Below are 18,919 nucleotides of genomic sequence, written 5' to 3' on the forward strand. Positions count from 1 at the left end.
GTGCAAAACATATCAAACAGGGAGAGGCGCTGCGAAACCCCTGTCTCACTTAGAATAAGATCACAGGGCCTATCAGGTTCCATAGGCCTAAGTCGCTTCCTGAGAGTGATCCGCCGAAATAATCACTAAAAGCCAGGGAAGCTACTGTATGTGCCGGATATCTTAGTTAATAAAAATGTGCTGATGCCTCGATTAGTTGCATCATTTACCATACTTAACGTGAAATGTTGTGCACAAAGGATAAACAAACAAACAAATAAACACACACACACACACACACACACACAAACACACACACACACACACACACACAAACACACACACACACACATGCAGGGACATACGGAACCTGTCTCTCCATCAAATGCTTTCCCTCATACTTAAATTCAGCTTCAACGTCTTTACCCTGTTTCTCAGAACTTAACCTTAACCTGTTCTTATAACAGGTGCAGCTTCTACACAGCACGTAACTCACAGCTGGGTTTTCCTTCTTGCTTGCCTTTATGCTTATCTCTTTCCATGTCGTTTATATGTATGGAAGTATATAGAGAGACAGATAGACAGAAAGCTAGCTAGCTAAATAGATAGATAGACACAAATTATAGAAGGGTGGATATATATATATATATATATATATATATATATATATATATATATATATATATATATATATATATATATACACTGTATAGATAGAGATAAGCGGACAAACAGATAAATTCATTTAATTCTGATGTGAATGAATCGCAGAGTAACAGCTGGGAGCCACAGTTGTGTTTAAATCTTTTAATAAATTCTTTCTTTCTTTCTCTCTCTTTCTCTCTCTCTCTCTCTCTCTCTCTCTCTCTCTCACACACACACACACACACACACACACACACACACACACACACACACACACACACACACACACTCATACACAGACACACACACACATATACACACACGAGAGATACCACACCTTTCCTAGTCACAACAATGAATTTATTACCCATTTTCCTCGAACTGGCGCAGCCAACGTTTTGAAATGACGTAACATTGTCACGCACGCAAGGGAACACGAGCGAAAGTAGGAAAATAAGCAAGACTTCACTACAGGAAATTCCCAAAGGTTCCTCGTCTGTCACAAGGTCGAAAGAAAATGTTGAATCTAGTGGGGACCTGTTTTATTGGTGGTTTACTCGTGTTTATCTCTATATCGCGGAAAGTATACAAATGATGTGTGAACAGATTAAAGCATCACTTTCACTCAGCACTGGGGAGAGCCAACATGCAGCGCTTCCTGGCTCTCAACGCCTCACCTTTCCTCCTGCTCCTGCTCCTGGGCACTGCCTCCTCTCTGCCTCAAGTCGACCCCAGGATACTCGACTCACCGGACGAAGGAGTCGATCTAAAGTACCGAATGCCGACTCGGGGGTCCCAGTCACCCCAGTAGTCTTTGAAGTCGATCCATACTCGTCCCTCGAACTATAGGAAGAATCAGCAGGAGAAAAGACTGCAGAAGAAGGAGGTATGAGGAGGAGGAGACAGGCCAATGTGACAGGAAGCATCAACAGGGAGAAATTGGATGGCGGGTAAGGCGGGCTTGTGTCTTGCATTAAAGACAATAAATAAAATCCACACTTGTAGACGAAGAATATATTCTTTTATTTACCGTCTTTGATTAACACGCAAGAGTGATTCATCCGGACATTGCATTAAGTTATGAGTCACATCTGACTGAAATGCTGAACCAAACTCTTGTCTTCTGAACATTATGATACCATATAGTTTTTGACTATTATGATATAATTTAAGCTGTTGTTGAAACTAACTGAAGCATTGTCACTATAAAGCTAGCCTACCCAGACGAAAGATCACATTAATAATTCTCATCTCAGTCTGTCTATCTATCTATCTATCTAGATATTTAGATATAGATAGACAGATTGACAGATAGCCAAAATGCACCGAAACCCCATCATACTGTCACCTAACATTAACTCTCCACTGCCTCCAGGGGCCACCGTGACGTAAGCAACGTCGAAATCAGTCACTCCTTCGGCAACCACGCTGTCAAGGGCGGCGTCACCTACGGCCGAACCAAGATCCCAGGGTGAGTGCACTTGTAGAGCTGAGTCCATCTCAGATCCGGCTTTTCCGAGGATAATTGCTGATTTTCATTGTATCACATATCCGTATCATAGTTCATGAATAAGTTTTTGTCATTTGTTCATAGCAGCCCTTGTATTTGGCGGTACTCGGTCCTAGTATAAGTATGTAGCTTCCCTTTACACCATTCCTACCTCACCTTCTTACCACCTGTGTCTGTCTCTCTGGCCCCACACAGCAGACAGGACAGCAGCAGCGACGTAGAGGTGAGCGCCGGCTACGAATTCAAACCCAACAAGAACACCAATTTGAACAACGGCGTCTCCCACACCATAGGCACTGGGGACAGGTGGGTGAAAGAAGGGTACAGGGAAAGGAAGTGGCAGAACAGGCGAGAGGGCGATATAGAGGCCTTTTTTGCACCAGGGGAAAGAAAATATGGTAGGATTGTTGAGCATTATAAGAGAGGGTATGAGGTGACTGGAATGTTTTTATCAGATGAAAAACAGGTCAATCACCGAAAGTAAACATTTCATAGTCCAAAAAGGAATTGATTTGATTCAGTTAATGTAAGTCCTTCTAAAAACAAATGTCTGTCTATCTATATACCTAGGCTGCTTCAGCCAAAGCGAGGGAGGTAGCCGTAACAGGACGACACACTCCCAATTTACTAATCCACACAAACACATTCATTCGTATCTTAGCCCCCCTGTGACGGGGGGGGGGGGTCACAATCTGGTCGCACTATGGGGTGGTACTACCGCTCTGAGGCCAGTTTGCGTTAGGAAGAATTCTACCACCGTATTCCCTGCGTGTCGTAAAAGGCGACTAAAAGGGGACGGGGTGAGGGGACTAGGGACTCCCTCCTCTGTTTTTTTAATTCCTACAAGGAGACAGGAGACAGGGAATAACAAGTGTACTACAATATTTTAATCTATCATGGTGGTGCAAAAGCTTAAGGAAGAATATAACGAAGCTCATTACATTGTACTACGTGGCAGTCGTGCTACGGACGTCTTAACTTTCAAAATACATCTTTTCCATGTAGGTCTACGAACGTTGGCTTTGGGCTCTTGCACACGTTTGGCGGTCGGCGAGAGCAAGAGCGAAGGCGAGTAGAAGAGCTAAGGCAAGAGGAAGGGCGAAGGAGAGAGCAAGAGCGATGGCGAGAGCTATTCCGAAGGCGAGAAGGAAAGGGAGAAGGAAGGAGAGGGGGAGGGGGAGGGGGATCGAGAGTGTTAAAGAATGAGCGAGAGCGAGGAGAAGAGCTTCAGTTTAAGCAAAAATGAGGGTGATTGCTGTGGGGGTCCAAGTGGCGGAGGGACAGAGAGAGACAATGGATATTATTTTTTAAGTATCTCATCTTAGTTCTTGCTTTTGTATTCTGTCTCTTTTACTCTTCTGTTCTCTCATTTCCCTGGGATTTATTTTGGGAACTGTTACCCGAGCCCTTAAGATCTCAACTGGACCTGCCAAGACTCAACTAATGTCTCCTTCCCATTGCATGCACTTGTTCACATAATATTGTATGTCAATTTTACCTACTGTGTTTTTTTTAGCTTCCTGCCTGTGTATGATGCGCAAAAATAAATAAATACAAATAAATAAATTAATAATATTCTGAAAACCTAGTATATTTCTCCCTTAGAATTGTTTACTACTCTCTGGAAACATTTTGAATCTATGTTTTTTAACTATGACTTAATTATATAGTAAGAGAGACTGGAACAGATGAAATGAGGCTGAATGAAATGTCTCTACAACAAGGTAGTATCAAAACCACACGTGTCCTGTGTACATGATTCTTTTTACATGTACTGTATATTGTATTTACGATTTTTGTAACCTTGCTACGAAGCAGTCCCATTCATTCAGTTAAGGTTTTTGAAGTGTTCATTCATTATATCATGAATCATGCCATCGAATTCAAAACATTATATAGGATGTGACATATCTACTCGCTGTCTGTCGTATGTGTAGCAAGCAGTCCTTCCAGATATGTGGTTGGAACTTGATTAGTCTTATCATACAAAAATGGCCGGTCCAAGATCCCTTCTCCTTCTCCCCTATCCTCCTCACATAGCCCACATTTTCCCCCGCCGTTTTTTAATTGGCCTAACAGGACCTGAATATTTCTGTTCCGACCTGAACTGATATGACGCAGCGAGAATGAATGTGTGTCTCACGATGTAGGGAAAATTTGAAAACTACTGTTGCTCATAGTGTGATGGAAAAAGGAAAAAGATAATGTTTGAAAGGAGGACAAAAAAGAGGGTAGAGGTGGAGGACAATCTGAGACCCTTGGAGTTAGAAAGGTAAATCAACCAACCACAGGCTTTGGGGCTCCATGCTGCAAGAGAATCAATCAGCCACCGGATTTGGGTTCCAAGTTGCAAAAGAATCAACGAACCAGTTCCATGTTGCAAGAGAATGAACCATCCACTGGCTTGTGTGGTTCCATGCTGCGAGAGAATCAACGGATCACCGGCTTTGGGGTTCCATGTTGCAAGTGATTCGTCAGGTGGTATGCGAGATATTGTTATGAAACAAGTTCTTTTTGGAGACAAATTTCATGAAAAATTCCATGGTTGTTTACTGAAAGGCATAATGAATAAAGAACACATTTTAATACTACTTCACTGATGTGACCTAAGATACATTTTTATGCTTGCAATTCTCAGGCTATAATAATTACGTTAAAAGGGACTTTTTCAGTTAGTGGGGTTAGAAATAATCTTGAAAAACGGCACCACTGCTGTTTTTTTCCTTAGCTGAATAAAATAGTCTGTTAGTAACAAAAGTATAATATATCATGGATTTTCAACACTGTCAAGGGAAAGCAGGATGGTTTCCTTACAGCTCTATTATTGTGAAATAGTTATTTGCAAATTACCATGATGATTAATGAACACACAAAAACTAGATTAAAAAAAAAGTGTTTCTGTCTGTCTTCAAGTTTGACCTCATAAATCCTTTTTAAAATGCCCATATAAAAAATGAAGCAATTTTCTAGTGGCACAATTGTCCGAGAAACAATTGCGTCGTGTTTGGAGCTAATTGATGAAGAATTAATAGAGAAATGGTATCAAGCTGAAAGTATTGGGAAAATGAACGAATAATGAAACTTTGAAAATACGTAGGTCCCCACACTACGGCGTGCAGACATAATGATATTCTGGTGGTGATAAGGATATCCTCAGTAAACTTGAAACTGTCATGGATGACTGCCCCTTTTGACTCCTAGAGTCTCATATGTCTTAGGCAGGCCACCCATATTTGCATGATAGGTTGATTAAGATCCATTAACCCATTAAAAATGCTTTCGAGTTATACCCATTACATAGGACTAAAGACTCTGTATAATTCTACTTAATGCCATTGACATCAGTGGCGCAGATGCTAGAGCAAGAAATAAATGAAAACACTCTAAACATGAATGGTAATGTATTCTAGTATAACAAAACTATCGCAGTCAAATAGAAAAATTAAACATATCTATGGCACATTAATATTCATGACAGTTTTCATTGCGGAGACATATCTTTCCAGTAACTTTCCTGTAGTGATACTTCTTTTTACCTCGTTACATCTCCCAATAAGTCCACTGCATGCAAGTCTACAAATGCTACATTTCAAAAAAGTTTGATTCAAATTCCTTTCAGAGATAACCCAAGGATCAAGAAGGCATTAACAAAAATGTTTCAAGACCATCATTCTTTATTTTTCTGTTCACATTTCGTAAAAAATTAAACATTAAATTGGAAAATCATATAAAGAAACAATAATCTAAGAATAAGCTTGAATTTGGATGAAAGAGTTACTTTCTGAATCATGGCAAGGATCAGCTGAGAGTTACAAGGTTCGGAAAGCAACTGTAGAAATATGGCACAGGTTAGAAAGAAGGGAGACTGAGAGAGAAATGGACATGAAAAAGAACAGAGATGAGATACTAAAATGATAATGCCCATTCTCTCTCCCAGCCCCACCGCCACTGGGACATACTTTACGTCGTAGTCACCCTCACCCTCACCGCCTGCCGAACGTGTGAGAGAATCCAACGCCGAAGTTGGTAGCCCTGTACGGCAAAGATGGAAGGACAAAGTTACGGATTTTGGAAGTTAAAATAACCTATGCGTGGTTAACAATATGTAGCATCCAACATGAGTGTAATGCCCTCTACGCTACTTCACGACCCAAACACACTATATTCGTGTAGAATATTTACTACAGGAAAGGTTTACTCGAATGGAACAGTGTGAATTTTTACTATCTGTGGTTGACCAAAGATATTATGTTGGGTTGCTGTTCATGTGTGTTTAGTTTTGCAACTGATGCTGATTATTCAGTCATCATAGTCTCCTTCGAATTATGTATACCAGCCCTACCATGATACCTTCCCACAGAAGTAAAACAACAAAGCCACAGTATTTTTCCAAATGTATATCCTCTCTGACATACCCTCTCTGCTCATATCGTATAAGACATACGGTAACCCTCTCTGAATAGTGTTTAACAATCCTGCCGTAGTGTCTGTCCCAGTGTACGAATACATAAGTATTACCATAGTCCTTTTCCCATAGTGCAAACCACTCCTTTATATCACACTCTTCCCAGGCCTCCAAAAACTCCTTTTCCACTCACCTACCACCGGTGCCTCTTGAGTGAGAGACGCCGACGTTAAAGGCGGTGTTCTTGTTGGGTCTGAACTCGTAGCCTGCATTCACTCCCAGGTTCCTGCTGCTGCCCAGCCTGTGTGGGGACAGACGAACAGACGCAGGTAATGAGCAGGTGGGGAAGAAATATGGTATATGAAGGAAACGAACAGAAAAGTAATACAATTGTGTCAAGACTAAGTAAAATTTTCATCGGCTCAAATAAACACACGAATAAGCATGGACAATAATGATGAGTGATACGGAAACAAGTCATAACAAAAGTAGAAATTATTATCCGGAGCGACCAAGACTGAAGTGGACTCAACCCTGTAAGTGGACTCACCCTGGGACCTTGGTTCGGTCGACGGTGAGGCCGCCCGTGACTGTGTGTTTGTTGGCTTTGTGGCTGATGTTGATGTTGCCGCTGTCACGACGAGCGCTGGGGGCAACCAAAACGTCATATTAGGTGATACTGTATATGATGCTACAGTATTACGCTACACATTTCAGTATCCTTGTATTTAGTGCTATTAAAGATTTTCTGTATAAGATTTTAGCGACTAAATGAAAACTAATTTCACCAAGATCAAGTGTCAGTGTGACATACATAGCTTCGTTGTATGTAGTCAGACCATGACACACACACACAAAAAAGCATGATTTAGTACTGCTAATAACTGTTCAGTACTAGACACAAACAGACGCCTTACCCGCCACCCAGATCTTCCCTGTTGACGCCTCCTGACACAGTGGTCTGTCTCCTTCTCCTCACACCTCCTTCCTCAAGAGACTTTCCTCCTGTCGATTCTTCAAGTTCAAGGGACGAGTATGGGTCGACTACAAAGACTACTGGGATGATTTCAGCGTCGACTCCTTCATCCTGTGAGTCGACTAGAGGCAGGGTGGAGGCCGTACCCAGGAGCAGGAGCAGGAGGAAGGGAGAGACGGTGAGAACCAGGGAGCGCTGCATGTTGGTTGTCCTTAGTGCTCAGTGAGTGTGATGCCTCTACCTGTCCCACCCACCAGTATATATATCCCAGGACAGAGACAGGCACGGGGATTATCCCGATCACGCACGTCCATAGCCAACAATAACATTTTCAGTTGTGTTCGACCTTGAAGTGACGTAGCATCGTTGTCGAAGTGGAATTTCCAACAAACATCTCTTCTCTCTTTTCCTGGTCACTTTGTCTCGATGGTATTGTTGCGTCAGGCCAAAACGTTGCCTACACCAGGTTTTTGGAAATGAGTACAAAGATCTTTATTATGGTTGGAAAAGATTAGAATTTCCCCGCTTGCTCTCACACTCTCTATTATATATATATATATATATATATATATATATATATATATATATATATATATATATATATCTCTCTCTCTCTCTCTCTCTCTCTCTCTCTCTCACACACACACACACACACATTTAAATTAATTTCAATCTGAGTGATGAGTGTGAACAAGTGAGGATTAGTGTGTGTAAGTGAGACTGTGTGAGTAACTGAGAGTAGAAGTGAGAGTGAATTAGAGTGTGTGTGTGTGTGTGTGTGTGTGTGTGTGTGTGTGTGTGTGTGTGTGTGTGTGCGCTATAATTTTCAGTTTATTAATTCATTGTACTCAATTACGCACATCACTCATCACCTAACGTTAATGTTCTAACCTCAGGATGGCATCAGGCTTACCATGACAACTAATGAAGAGGTTTGACGTCCCATCGAGTATTTAAACTGATAAATTTCCCTTACTCTTTTCAGCTCAGTTGATGGCCAAAAGTAGTCTTGCCGGAGGGTCGGATTAGCTAGTAGCCAAGGAGACTCATTGTTACTTCGTAACTAAAGTTTGCTGAATTTCAATTAACCCTCATGAAGTATTTAAGTTGTGGGAATGACTTAGTTCTCTCAGACGAAAGCGAATCCAGTATACCCTCATTGCTAAGCCGGGAGTGTGGCGTTGGCACAATGGGACAGCCCCACCTACTGATGTTTACCGTGACCAGCCAGGCCCTTGGCCCAGCTTGGAAACAAATTAATCTTCTCTGGTCTTTAGCGCGGAGCTCCTTGTGGTACACTTGGAAGGGGAGATTATCACCTTCCCCACACAGCAGCACGGCTAGCCGCAGCCACGGGTCATTTTGATTCCGAGTTCAGTGTTTTAGCCGCAGCTTCTCTACTGTGTGTGTGTGTGTGTGTGTGTGTGTGTGTGTGTGTGTGTGTGTGTGTGTGTGTGTGTGTGTGTGTGTGTGTGTGTGTGTGTGTGTACACTATTTTTCTTTGTTTTAGACCTTGCTATAAGGTCTCCTTTTATTCAGAGATCACTGAAGCTATATCCGTTACCAATACATACTTGGAAGGATCGGCGTTAGAATGACAAAAAACATGTCTCCGTATTTCCTGACAGAGCACATCACCACTGCACATCCTGCCGAGACAAGCACCGGGGACCAACCATGTTCCTGAGAAGGCGGTTCCGAGCAGAGTCTGGCTTTTCTTTTACTTTTTAACCTTCAGAACTACGAGTACGGTGTCCAAACTTCCGCTGGTGAAGAAGACTAAGCAATATGTTGCAGGGGACTGAACAAGACCAGGTCGGGTAAGGAATTCACAGAACTGTATGATGACGACATATATAACTACAATATCAAAAACCGAATTGTTATTAGGGATTCCTGGTTAATAACAACTCATTGGTAGTAGTGAGAGTTGTTATGGAATACGATGGCGTTATTTTCTTTTCATTCTTCTTTCCTTTCTTCAATTTGTAGCGTATTTTTTAACTTTACAAATTATACATAATAGTCTTCAGTTTTTTTCCTGTTAGTGATTTTCCCTCAGTGAGACATAATCGCCGGGCGGTGGAATGAATAGGATAAATAGAACGTTGGAGTACTCTGTTGGAAGTGTTAAATATCGGTCTAAGTAATCTCGTCAGAAATATCTTGTATCTTATTCCTGCTGTTTTCAGACGATTTTATTCAGACTGGTGAGAGAGAGTAGACTATTAAGGGGTTAATGGAGAATGTTTCCAACCCCTTCACTATACAAGAGGTATTTCCAGAACATTATAAAATTACCTGGAGGTACCAATTTTGTATGTGTGTGTGTGTGTGTGTGTGTGTGTGTGTGTGTGTGTGCATGGAAAGAACAAAGAACCAAAGGACGTGATGCTACAAAAGTTTTTATTTCAGTAAAAAAACTTGAAAAGAGAGAGCCACAGTTTCATTTCGAGATGTCTGGATATACAGCCTTTAAAAGGTAGGGTGTCATAGGTAGAGGAAAATGCTGACTGAGGAAGGTTGCTCCAGAGATGACCTCTTCCTTTATATGAAGGACAGAGCATCATTTATCTCTTCCATCAGAGAGTTGGACAGTAGTATGGGTGAGACTCCGTTACGAGACGAATGCTGCTACCCAGACGTAATGGACGAGGTATGGAAGCAAACAGTTTTGAAGAGAAGTGACCTGAATGGCTCTGAAAGCCTATGAATTGGTCTGATTTGGCCTGAATTGATGTGAAAGACCTGGACAGACCTAAATGAGCCAGAATGAACTGGGGTAGACGTAACTGGACTTGAACTGCGGCCTAAGAGGACCTGAATGTTTTTGTATCGACCTGAACTGACATGACGCGGTGTGAATGGATGTGTGTCTCACGATGAAGGGGAAAATGAAAACCACTGTTGTTCATAGTGTGCTGGAAAAAGGAAATATATAATGTTTGAAAGGAGGACGAGAAGGAGGGTAGAGTTGGAGGATAATTTGAGACCCTTGGCGTTAGAAAGGCCAATCAACCAACCACAGGCTTTGGGGTTCCATGTCGCAAGAAAATCAACCAACCACAGGATTTGGGGTTCCATGTCGCAAGAAAATCAACCAACCACAGGATTTGGGGTTCCATGTCGCAAGAAAATCAACCAACCACAGGATTTGGGGTTCCATGTCGCAAGAAAATCAACCAACCATTGGATTTGGGGTTTCATGTTGCGCGTCATTCGTCACGTGGTATGCGAGATATTGTTATGAATCAAGTTCTCTTTGGAGACAAATTTAATGAAGAATCCCATGGTTGGTTACTGAGAGGCATAATGAATAAAGAACACATTTTAATACTACTTTCCTGCTGTGACATATATATTTTAATTCTTGTAATGTCATGTTTATAATATTTATGTCAGTGGGGATTTTCGAAATAGCGTAGTCAGATATAACCTTGATAAACAGTGTCGTTACTGAGGTTCGTTCTTTAGCTGAATAAAACAATCTGGTGGTAATAACAAAGACTGAATATATTTAAGATTGTCAACATTTTCAAGGGAGTACAGAATTGTCTTCTCGCATTTCTAGTGCATTGATATACTTCATTACAACATTCCATGATGATTAATGAATGCACAAAAATACTGGGTTTTAATGTTTTTTTTTTTTTTTTGTATGCTTTGATCCCCTTAGAAAGCCTATGTGACAAATAATGAAACAGTTGCTTGGTGGTACTTGTCCAAGGAACAATTGTGCCAGGTTTGAGGCAAATTGGTGAAGAATTAATAAAGAAATGGTAGGAAGCTGAAAAGTGTTTGGAAGATGAGTGAATAAAGAAGCCTTGGAAATCCACTGATGTGGATACCTAACGATATCCTCGTGATTATAAGGATAAGTTCAGTTATCTTTATATTGCCTATGTTGACTGACCCTTTTGACTTCAGGGGCCAGACATAGACAGTCCAGCCATACTTCCACGATACGTTAAGATCCAGTCACCCATTAAAAAGGACTTCGAGTTATACCCACCACATACGACTTAGGAATCTGTCAAATTTTACATAATGCCACTGACATCTGTAACTGGGATGTTGAGCAAAAAATAAATGAACACACTCCAAACAGGAATGGTAATGTATCGTATTATAACAGGACTATCGTAGTTAAATACAAAAATGAAACATATATATATGGTACACGTAATATTTATGAGAACTTTCTTGCAGAGACATATAATTTCAACAGCTTTTCTGTTGAGGTACTTCTTTCTACATCACTACATCTACAAGTAAGTCTACTGTATGCAAGACTATAATTGTGCTATATTTCTAAAGAGGTTAGCTCCAAATTTCAAGGAGATATAAACAAATATTTCATGGGCATCATAATTTATTATTCAGCCTACACATTGTATAAAAATAACAGTTAAATTGGTAAATCATAAAGAGATTCAAAAAACTGGAAATCACCTTTGTGGATTTCGATGACACAGTTTTTACCTGAGTCTTGGGAAGAATCAGCGAAGAGTTACAAAGTTTGGAAAACAACTCTAGGAATATGGCACAGGTGAGAGAGAAGGGATATATAGAGAGAAATGGACATGAAAAATGAAATGAGATACCAGGATAATGCCCATTCTCTCTCCCAGCCCCACAGCCACTGGGTCCTATTGTACGTGGCCGTCATCCTCACCCTCATCGCCTGCCGAACGTGTGAGAGAATCCAACGCCGAAGTTGGTAGCCCTGTGCAGCAAAGATGGAAGGACAGTGTTAGGGTTCTGAAAGTTTAAACAAGCTATGAGTAAATAACTGTATGTTTCATCCAGCATGAGTGCCACGTCCTTTACGCTACTTCACGACCCAAACACACCACATTCGTGTAGAATATTTACTAGTGGAAGTGTTTAACGGAACAGCATGAATTTTCACTTTCGGTGGTTGACCAACGACTTTATTTGGGGTTGCTGTCTGTGTGTTTCGTTTTGCCAGTGATACTGATTATAAAGTAATTATAATGTCCTTCCAATTATATATAGTACTGTAGTCCTATCATGATTCCCTCCCCCAGAAGTAGAACAGCAAAGCCATAGTCCCTGTCCCACAATGTATAGCCTCTCTATCATACACTCCACTCATTGCGTATAACAGACATACCATTGCCTCCTCCCCATAGCGTACAACATTCCTGCCGTAGTGTCTGTCCCAGTGTATAAAAATATTACCATAGTCCTTTTCCCATAGTGTAAAACAGTCCTTCATATCACACTCTTCCCTGGCCTCCAAAAACTCCTTTTCCACTCACCTGCCGCTGCTGCCTCTTGAGTGAGAGACGCCGACGTTAAAGGCGGTGTTCTTGTTGGGTCTGAACTCGTAGCCTGCGCTCACTCCCAGGTTCCTGCTGCTGCCCAGCCTGTGCGGGGACAGATGGACAGACGCAGGCAGTGAGCAGGTGGGGAAGAAATATTGTATATGAAGGAAAAAACAGAAAAGTAATAAAATTGTGACAAGACTGAGTAAACTTATCATCGGCCCAAATAGACACACGAATAAATATGTACAATAATGATGAGTGATACGGGAACATGTCATAACAAAAGTAGAAATTATTATCCAGGGCGGCCAAGACTGAAGTGGACTCAGCTCTTTAAGTAGACTCACCCCGGGATCTTCGTTCGGTCGAGGGAGATGCCGCCCGTGACTGTGTGTTTGTTGGCTTTGTGGCTGATGTTGATGTTGCCGCTGTCACGACGAGCGCTGGGGGCAACCAAAACGTCATATTAGGTGATACTGTATATCATGCTACAGTATTAGGCTACACATTTCTATATCCTTGTATTTAGTGCTATTAATGATTTCCTGTATACGACTTTAGCGATTAAATGAAAATTAATTTCACCAAGATCAAGTGTGATATAGCTTCGTTGTATGTAATCAATCATCACACACACACACACACAAAGCATGATTTAGTACTGCTAATAACTGTTTAGTACTAGACACAAACAGACGCCTTACCCGCCACCCAGATTTTCCCTGTTGACGCCTCCTGACACAGTGGTCTGTCTCCTTCTTCTCACACCTCCTTCCTCTAGAGACTTTCCTCCTGTCGATTCTTCAAGTTCAAGGGACGAGTATGGGTCGACTACAAAGACTACTGGGATGATTTCAGCGTCGACTCCTTCATCCTGTGAGTCGACTAGAGGCAGAGTGGACGCCGTGCCCAGGAGCAGGAGCAGGAGGAAGGGAGAGACGGTGAGAACTAGGGAGCGCTGCATGTTGGTTGTCCTTACTGCTCAGTGAGTGTGATGCCTCCACCTGTCCCACCCACCAGTATATATATCCCAGGACAGAGACAGGCACGGGGATTATCCCGATCACGCACGTCCATAGCCAACAATAACATTTTCAGTTGTGTTCGACCTTGAAGTGACGTAGCATCGTTGTCGAAATGGAATTTCCAACAAACAACTCTTCCCTCTTTTTCTGGTCACTTTGTCTCGATGGTATTGTTGCGTCAGGCCAAAACGTTGCCTACACCAGGTTTTTGGAAATGAGTACAAAGATTTTATTATGGTTGGAAAAGATTAGAATTTCCCCGCTTGCTCTCACACTCTCTATTATATTTCTCTCTCTCTCTCTCTCTCTCTCTCTCTCACACACACACACACACACACACACACACACACACACACACACACACACACACACACACACACACACACACACATTTAAATTAATTTCAATCTGAGTGATGAGTGTGAACGAGTGAGGATTAGTGTGTGTAAGTGAGACTGTGTGAGTAACTGAGAGTAGAAGTGAGAGTGAATTAGAGAGAGAGAGAGAGAGAGAGAGAGAGAGAGAGAGAGAGAGAGAGAGAGAGAGAGAGAGAGAGTGTGTGTGTGTGTGTGTGTGTGTGTGTGTGTGTGTGTGTGTGTGTGTGTGTGTGTGTGTGTGTTTGTGTGTGTGTGCTATAATTTTCAGTTTATTAATTCACTGTACTCAATTACGCACATTACTCATCACCTAACGTTAATGTTCTAACCTTAGGATGGCATCAGGCTTACCATGACAACTAATGAAGAGGGTTGACGTCCCATCGAGTATTTAAACTGATAAATTTCCCTTACTCTTTTCAGCTCAGTTGATGGCCAAAAGTAGTCTTGCCGGAGGGTCGGATTAGCTAGTAACAAAGGAGACTCATTGTTACTTCGTAACTAAAGTTTGCTGAATTTCAATTAACCCTCATGAAGAATTTAAGCTGTGGGCATGACTTAGTTCTCTCAGACGAAAGCGAATCCAGTATACCCTCATTGCTAAGCCGGGAGTGTGGCGTTGGCACAGTGGGACAGCCCCACCTACTGATGTTTACCGTGACCAGCCAGGCCCTTGGCCCAGCTTGGAAACAAATTAATCTTCTCTGGTCTTTAGCGCGGAGCTCCTTGTGGTACACTTGGTAGGGGAGATTATCACCTTCCCCACACAGCAGCACGGCTAGCCGCAGCCATGGGTCATTTTGATTCCGAGTTCAGTGTTTTAGCCACAGCTTCTCTACTGTGTGTGTGTGTGTGTGTGTGTGTGTGTGTGTGTGTGTGTGTGTACACTATTTTTCTTTGTTTTAGACCTTGCTATAAGGTCTCCTTTTATTCAGAGATCACTGAGGTTATATCCGTTACCAATACTGTACATACTTGGAAGTCTCGGCGTTAGGATAACAAAAAACATCATCTCTTCCTATTCTTTGACAAGCACATCACCACTGCACATCCTGCCAAGACAAGCACCGAGGACCAACCATGTTCCTGAGAAGGCGGTTCCGAGCAGAGTCTGGCTTTTCTTTTACTTTTTAACCTTCAGAACTACGAGTACGGTGTCCAAACTTCTGCTGGTGAAGAAGACTAAGCAATACGTTGTAGGGAACTGAACAAGACCAGGTCGGGTAAGGAATTCACAGAACTGTGATGACATATAAAACTACAATATCAAAAACCGAATTGTTATTAGGGATTCTTGGTCAATAAAAACTCAGGGGTAGTAGAGAGAGTTGTTATGGAATACGATGGCGTTATTTTCTTTTCATTCTTCCTTCCTTTCTTCAGTTTTTAGCGTATTTTTGAACTTCACAAATTAAGCATAACATTCTTCAGTTTCTTTCCTGTTGGTGATTTTCCCTCATTAAGACATAATCGCTTGGCAGTAAAATGAATAAAAAAAAAAATAGAAAGTTGGAGTACTCTTCTGGAAGGGTTAAATATCGGCATAAGTAATCTCGTCAGAAATATTTTGTGTCTTATTCTTGCTGTTTTCAGACGATTTTATTCAGATTGGGGAGAGAGAGTATGTTATCAAGGGGTTAATGGAGAATGTTTCCAACCCCTTCACTATACAAGAGGTATTTCCAGGACATTATAAAACTGCCTGGAGGTACCAATTTTGTAAGTGTGTGTGTGTGTGTGTGTGTGTGTGTGTGTGTGTGTGTGTGTGTGAGTGTGTGTGCATGGAAAGAAGAACGAACCAAAGGACGTGATGCTACAAAAGTTTTTATTTCAGTTAAAAAACTTGAAAAGCGAGAGCCAAAGTTTCATTTCGATATGTCTGGATATACAGCCTTTAAAAGGTAGGGTGTCATAGGTAGAGGAAAATGCTGACTGAGGAAGGTTGCTCCAGAGATGACCTCTTCCTTTATATGAAGGACAGAGCATCATTTATCTTTTCCATCAGAGAGTTGGACAGTAATATGGGTGAGACTGCGTTACGAGACGAATGCTGCTACCCAGACGTAATGGACGAGGTATGCAAGCAAACAGTTCTGAAGAGAAGTGACCTGAATGGCTCTGAAAGCCCATGAATTGGTCTGATTTGGCCTGAATTGATGTGAAAGACCTGGACAGACCTAAATGAGCCAGAATGAACTGGGGTAGACGTAACTGGACTTGAACTGCGGCCTAACAGGACCTGAATGTTTTTGTATCGACCTGAACTGACATGACGCGGTGTGAATGGATGTGTGTCTCACGATGAAGGGAAAAATGAAAACCACTGTTGTTCATAGTGTGCTGGAAAAAGGAAATATATAATGTTTGAAAGGAGGACGAGAAGGAGGGTAGAGTTGGAGGATAATTTGGGACCCTTGGAGTTAGAAAGGTCAATCAACCAACCACAGGCTGTGGGGTTCCATGTCGCAAGAAAATCAACCAACCACAGGATTTGGGGTTCCATGTCGCAAGAAAATCAACCAACCACTGGATTTGGGGTTCCATGTCGCAAGAAAATCAACCAACCACTGGATTTGGGGTTTCATGTTGCGCGTCATTCGTCACGTGGTATGCGAGATATTGTTATGAATCAAGTTCTCTTTGGAGACAAATTTCATGAAGAATCCCATGGTTGGTTACTGAGAGGCATAATGAATAAAGAACACATTTTAATACTACTTTCCTGCTGTGACGACATATATTTTAATTCTTGTAATGTCATGTTTATAATATTTATGTCAGTGGGGAGTTTTCGAAATAGCGTAGTCAGATATTACCTTGAAAAACCTTGTCGTTACTGAGGTTCGTTCTTTAGCTGAATAAAACAATCTGGTGGTAGTAACAAAGACTGAATATATTTAAGATTGTCAACATTTTCAAGGGAGTACAGAATTGTCTTCTCACATTTCTAGTGCACTGATATACTTCATTACAACATTCCATGATGATTAATGAATGCACAAAAATACTGGGTTTTAATGTTTTTTTTTGTTTTTTTTTTGCTTTGATCGCCTTAGAAAGCCTATGTGACAAATAATGAAACACTTGCTTGGTGGTACTTGTCCAAGGAACAATTGTGCCAGGTTTGAGGGAAATTGGTGAAGAATTAATAAAGAAATGGTAGGAGGCTGAAAAGTGTTTGGAAGATGAGTGAATAAAGAAGCCTTGGAAATCCACTGATGTGGATACCTAACGATATCCTCGTGATTATAAGGATAAGTTCAGTTATCTTTATATTGCCTATGTTGACTGACCCTTTTGACTTCAGGGGCCAGACATAGACAGTGCAGCCATACTTCCACGATAGGTTAAGATCCAGTCACCCATCAAAAAGGACTTCGAGTTATACCCACCACATACGACTAAGGAATCTGTCAAATTTTACATAATGCCACTGACATCTGTAACTGGGATGTTGAGCAAAAAATAAATAAACACACTCCAAACAGGAATGGTAATGTATCGTATTATAACAGGACTATCGTAGTCAAATACAAAAATGAAACATATATATATGGTACACGTAATATTTATGAGAACTTTCTTGCAGACATATAATTTCAACAGCTTTTCTGTTGAGGTACTTCTTTCTACATCACTACATCTACAAGTAAGTCTACTGTATGCAAGTCTATAATTGTGTTTTATTTCTAAAGAGGTTAGCTCCAAAATTCAAGGAGATGTAAACAAATATTTCATGGGCATCATAATTTATTATTCAGCCTACACATTGTATAAAAATAACAGTTAAATTGGTAAATCATAAAGAGATTCAAAAAACTGGAAATCACCTTTGTGGATTTCGATGAAACAGTTTTTACCTGAGTGTTGGGAAGAATCAGCGAAGAGTTACAAAGTTTGGAAAACAACTCTAGGAATATGGCACAGATGAGAGAGAAGGGATATATAGAGAGAAATGGACATGAAAAATGAAATGAGATACCAGGATAATGCCCATTCTCTCTCCCAGCCCCACAGCCACTGGGTCCTATTGTACGTTGCCGTCATCCTCACCTTCATCGCCTGCCGAACGTGTGAGAGAATCCAACGCCGAAGTTGGTAGCCCTGCATGGCAAAGATAGAAGGACAGAGTTACGGATTATGAAAGTTTAAATAGCCCATGCGTGGTTAACTGTACAGTATGTTTCATCCAGCATGAGTGCCACGTCCTTTACGCTACTTCACGACCCAAACACACCACATTCGTGTAGAATATTTACTAGTGGAAGTGTTTAACGGAACAGCATGAATTTTCATTTTCGGTGGTTGACCAACGACTTTATTTGGGGTTGCTGTCTGTGTGTTTCGTTTTGCCAGTGATACTGATTATCCAGTAATTATAATGTCCTTCCAATTATATATAGTACTGTAGTCCTATCATGATTCCCTCCCCCAGAAGTAGAACAGCAAAGCCATAGTCCCTGTCCCACATTGTATAGCCTTTCTATCATACACTCTACTCATAGCGTATAACAGACATACCATTGCCTCCTCCCCATAGTGTATAACATTCCTGCCGTAGTGTCTGTCCCAGTGTATAAAAATATTACCATAGTCCTTTTCCCATAGTGTAAAACAGTCCTACATATCACACTCATCCCTGGCCTCCAAAAACTCCTTTTCCACTCACCTGCCGCTGCTGCCTCTTGAGTGAGAGACGCCGACGTTA

General features: G+C 41.4%; 2 protein-coding genes across 2 annotated transcripts; both read right to left on the reverse strand.

Moving 5' to 3' along the window:
- Positions 1 to 6,062: 6,062 nt before the first annotated feature.
- On the reverse strand, positions 6,063 to 7,722 carry LOC145408683 (uncharacterized). The gene is made up of 4 exons (XM_080279360.1): positions 7,457 to 7,722; positions 7,090 to 7,185; positions 6,733 to 6,840; positions 6,063 to 6,166 (listed from the first exon to the last, which is right to left on the reverse strand). Exons 1-4 carry the CDS (start codon positions 7,714 to 7,716, stop codon positions 6,118 to 6,120), a joined length of 513 nt encoding a protein of 170 aa, XP_080135486.1. The 5' UTR covers positions 7,717 to 7,722; the 3' UTR covers positions 6,063 to 6,117.
- A 4,206-nt stretch (positions 7,723 to 11,928) lies between these two features.
- LOC145408679 (uncharacterized) lies at positions 11,929 to 13,779 on the reverse strand. The gene is made up of 4 exons (XM_080279356.1): positions 13,514 to 13,779; positions 13,157 to 13,252; positions 12,801 to 12,908; positions 11,929 to 12,241 (listed from the first exon to the last, which is right to left on the reverse strand). The coding sequence occupies exons 1-4, from the start codon at positions 13,771 to 13,773 to the stop codon at positions 12,193 to 12,195; spliced, it is 513 nt and encodes a 170-aa protein (XP_080135482.1). The 5' UTR covers positions 13,774 to 13,779; the 3' UTR covers positions 11,929 to 12,192.
- Positions 13,780 to 18,919: the final 5,140 nt, after the last annotated feature.

Source organism: Coenobita brevimanus, chromosome 78 (genome assembly GCF_032717465.1).
Source record: "Coenobita brevimanus isolate Jiangsu-jjx chromosome 78, ASM3271746v2, whole genome shotgun sequence".
NCBI lineage: Eukaryota > Metazoa > Arthropoda > Malacostraca > Decapoda > Coenobitidae > Coenobita > Coenobita brevimanus.

Excerpts from the sequence above, each read along its gene's own strand:
- LOC145408683 (XM_080279360.1), bottom strand. The coding sequence starts at position 7,716 with ATGCAGCGCTCCCTGGTTCTCACCGTCTCTCCCTTCCTCCTGCTCCTG. Across the intron at positions 7,186-7,456 it reads AGGGAAGATCTGGGTGGCGG|CGCTCGTCGTGACAGCGGCA; the intron begins GTAAGGCGTCTG and ends GGTTGCCCCCAG. Across the intron at positions 6,167-6,732 it reads TCAAGAGGCACCGGTGGTAG|GGCTACCAACTTCGGCGTTG; the intron begins GTGAGTGGAAAA and ends TTTGCCGTACAG.
- LOC145408679 (XM_080279356.1), bottom strand. The coding sequence starts at position 13,773 with ATGCAGCGCTCCCTAGTTCTCACCGTCTCTCCCTTCCTCCTGCTCCTG. Across the intron at positions 13,253-13,513 it reads AGGGAAAATCTGGGTGGCGG|CGCTCGTCGTGACAGCGGCA; the intron begins GTAAGGCGTCTG and ends GGTTGCCCCCAG. Across the intron at positions 12,242-12,800 it reads TCAAGAGGCAGCAGCGGCAG|GGCTACCAACTTCGGCGTTG; the intron begins GTGAGTGGAAAA and ends TTTGCTGCACAG.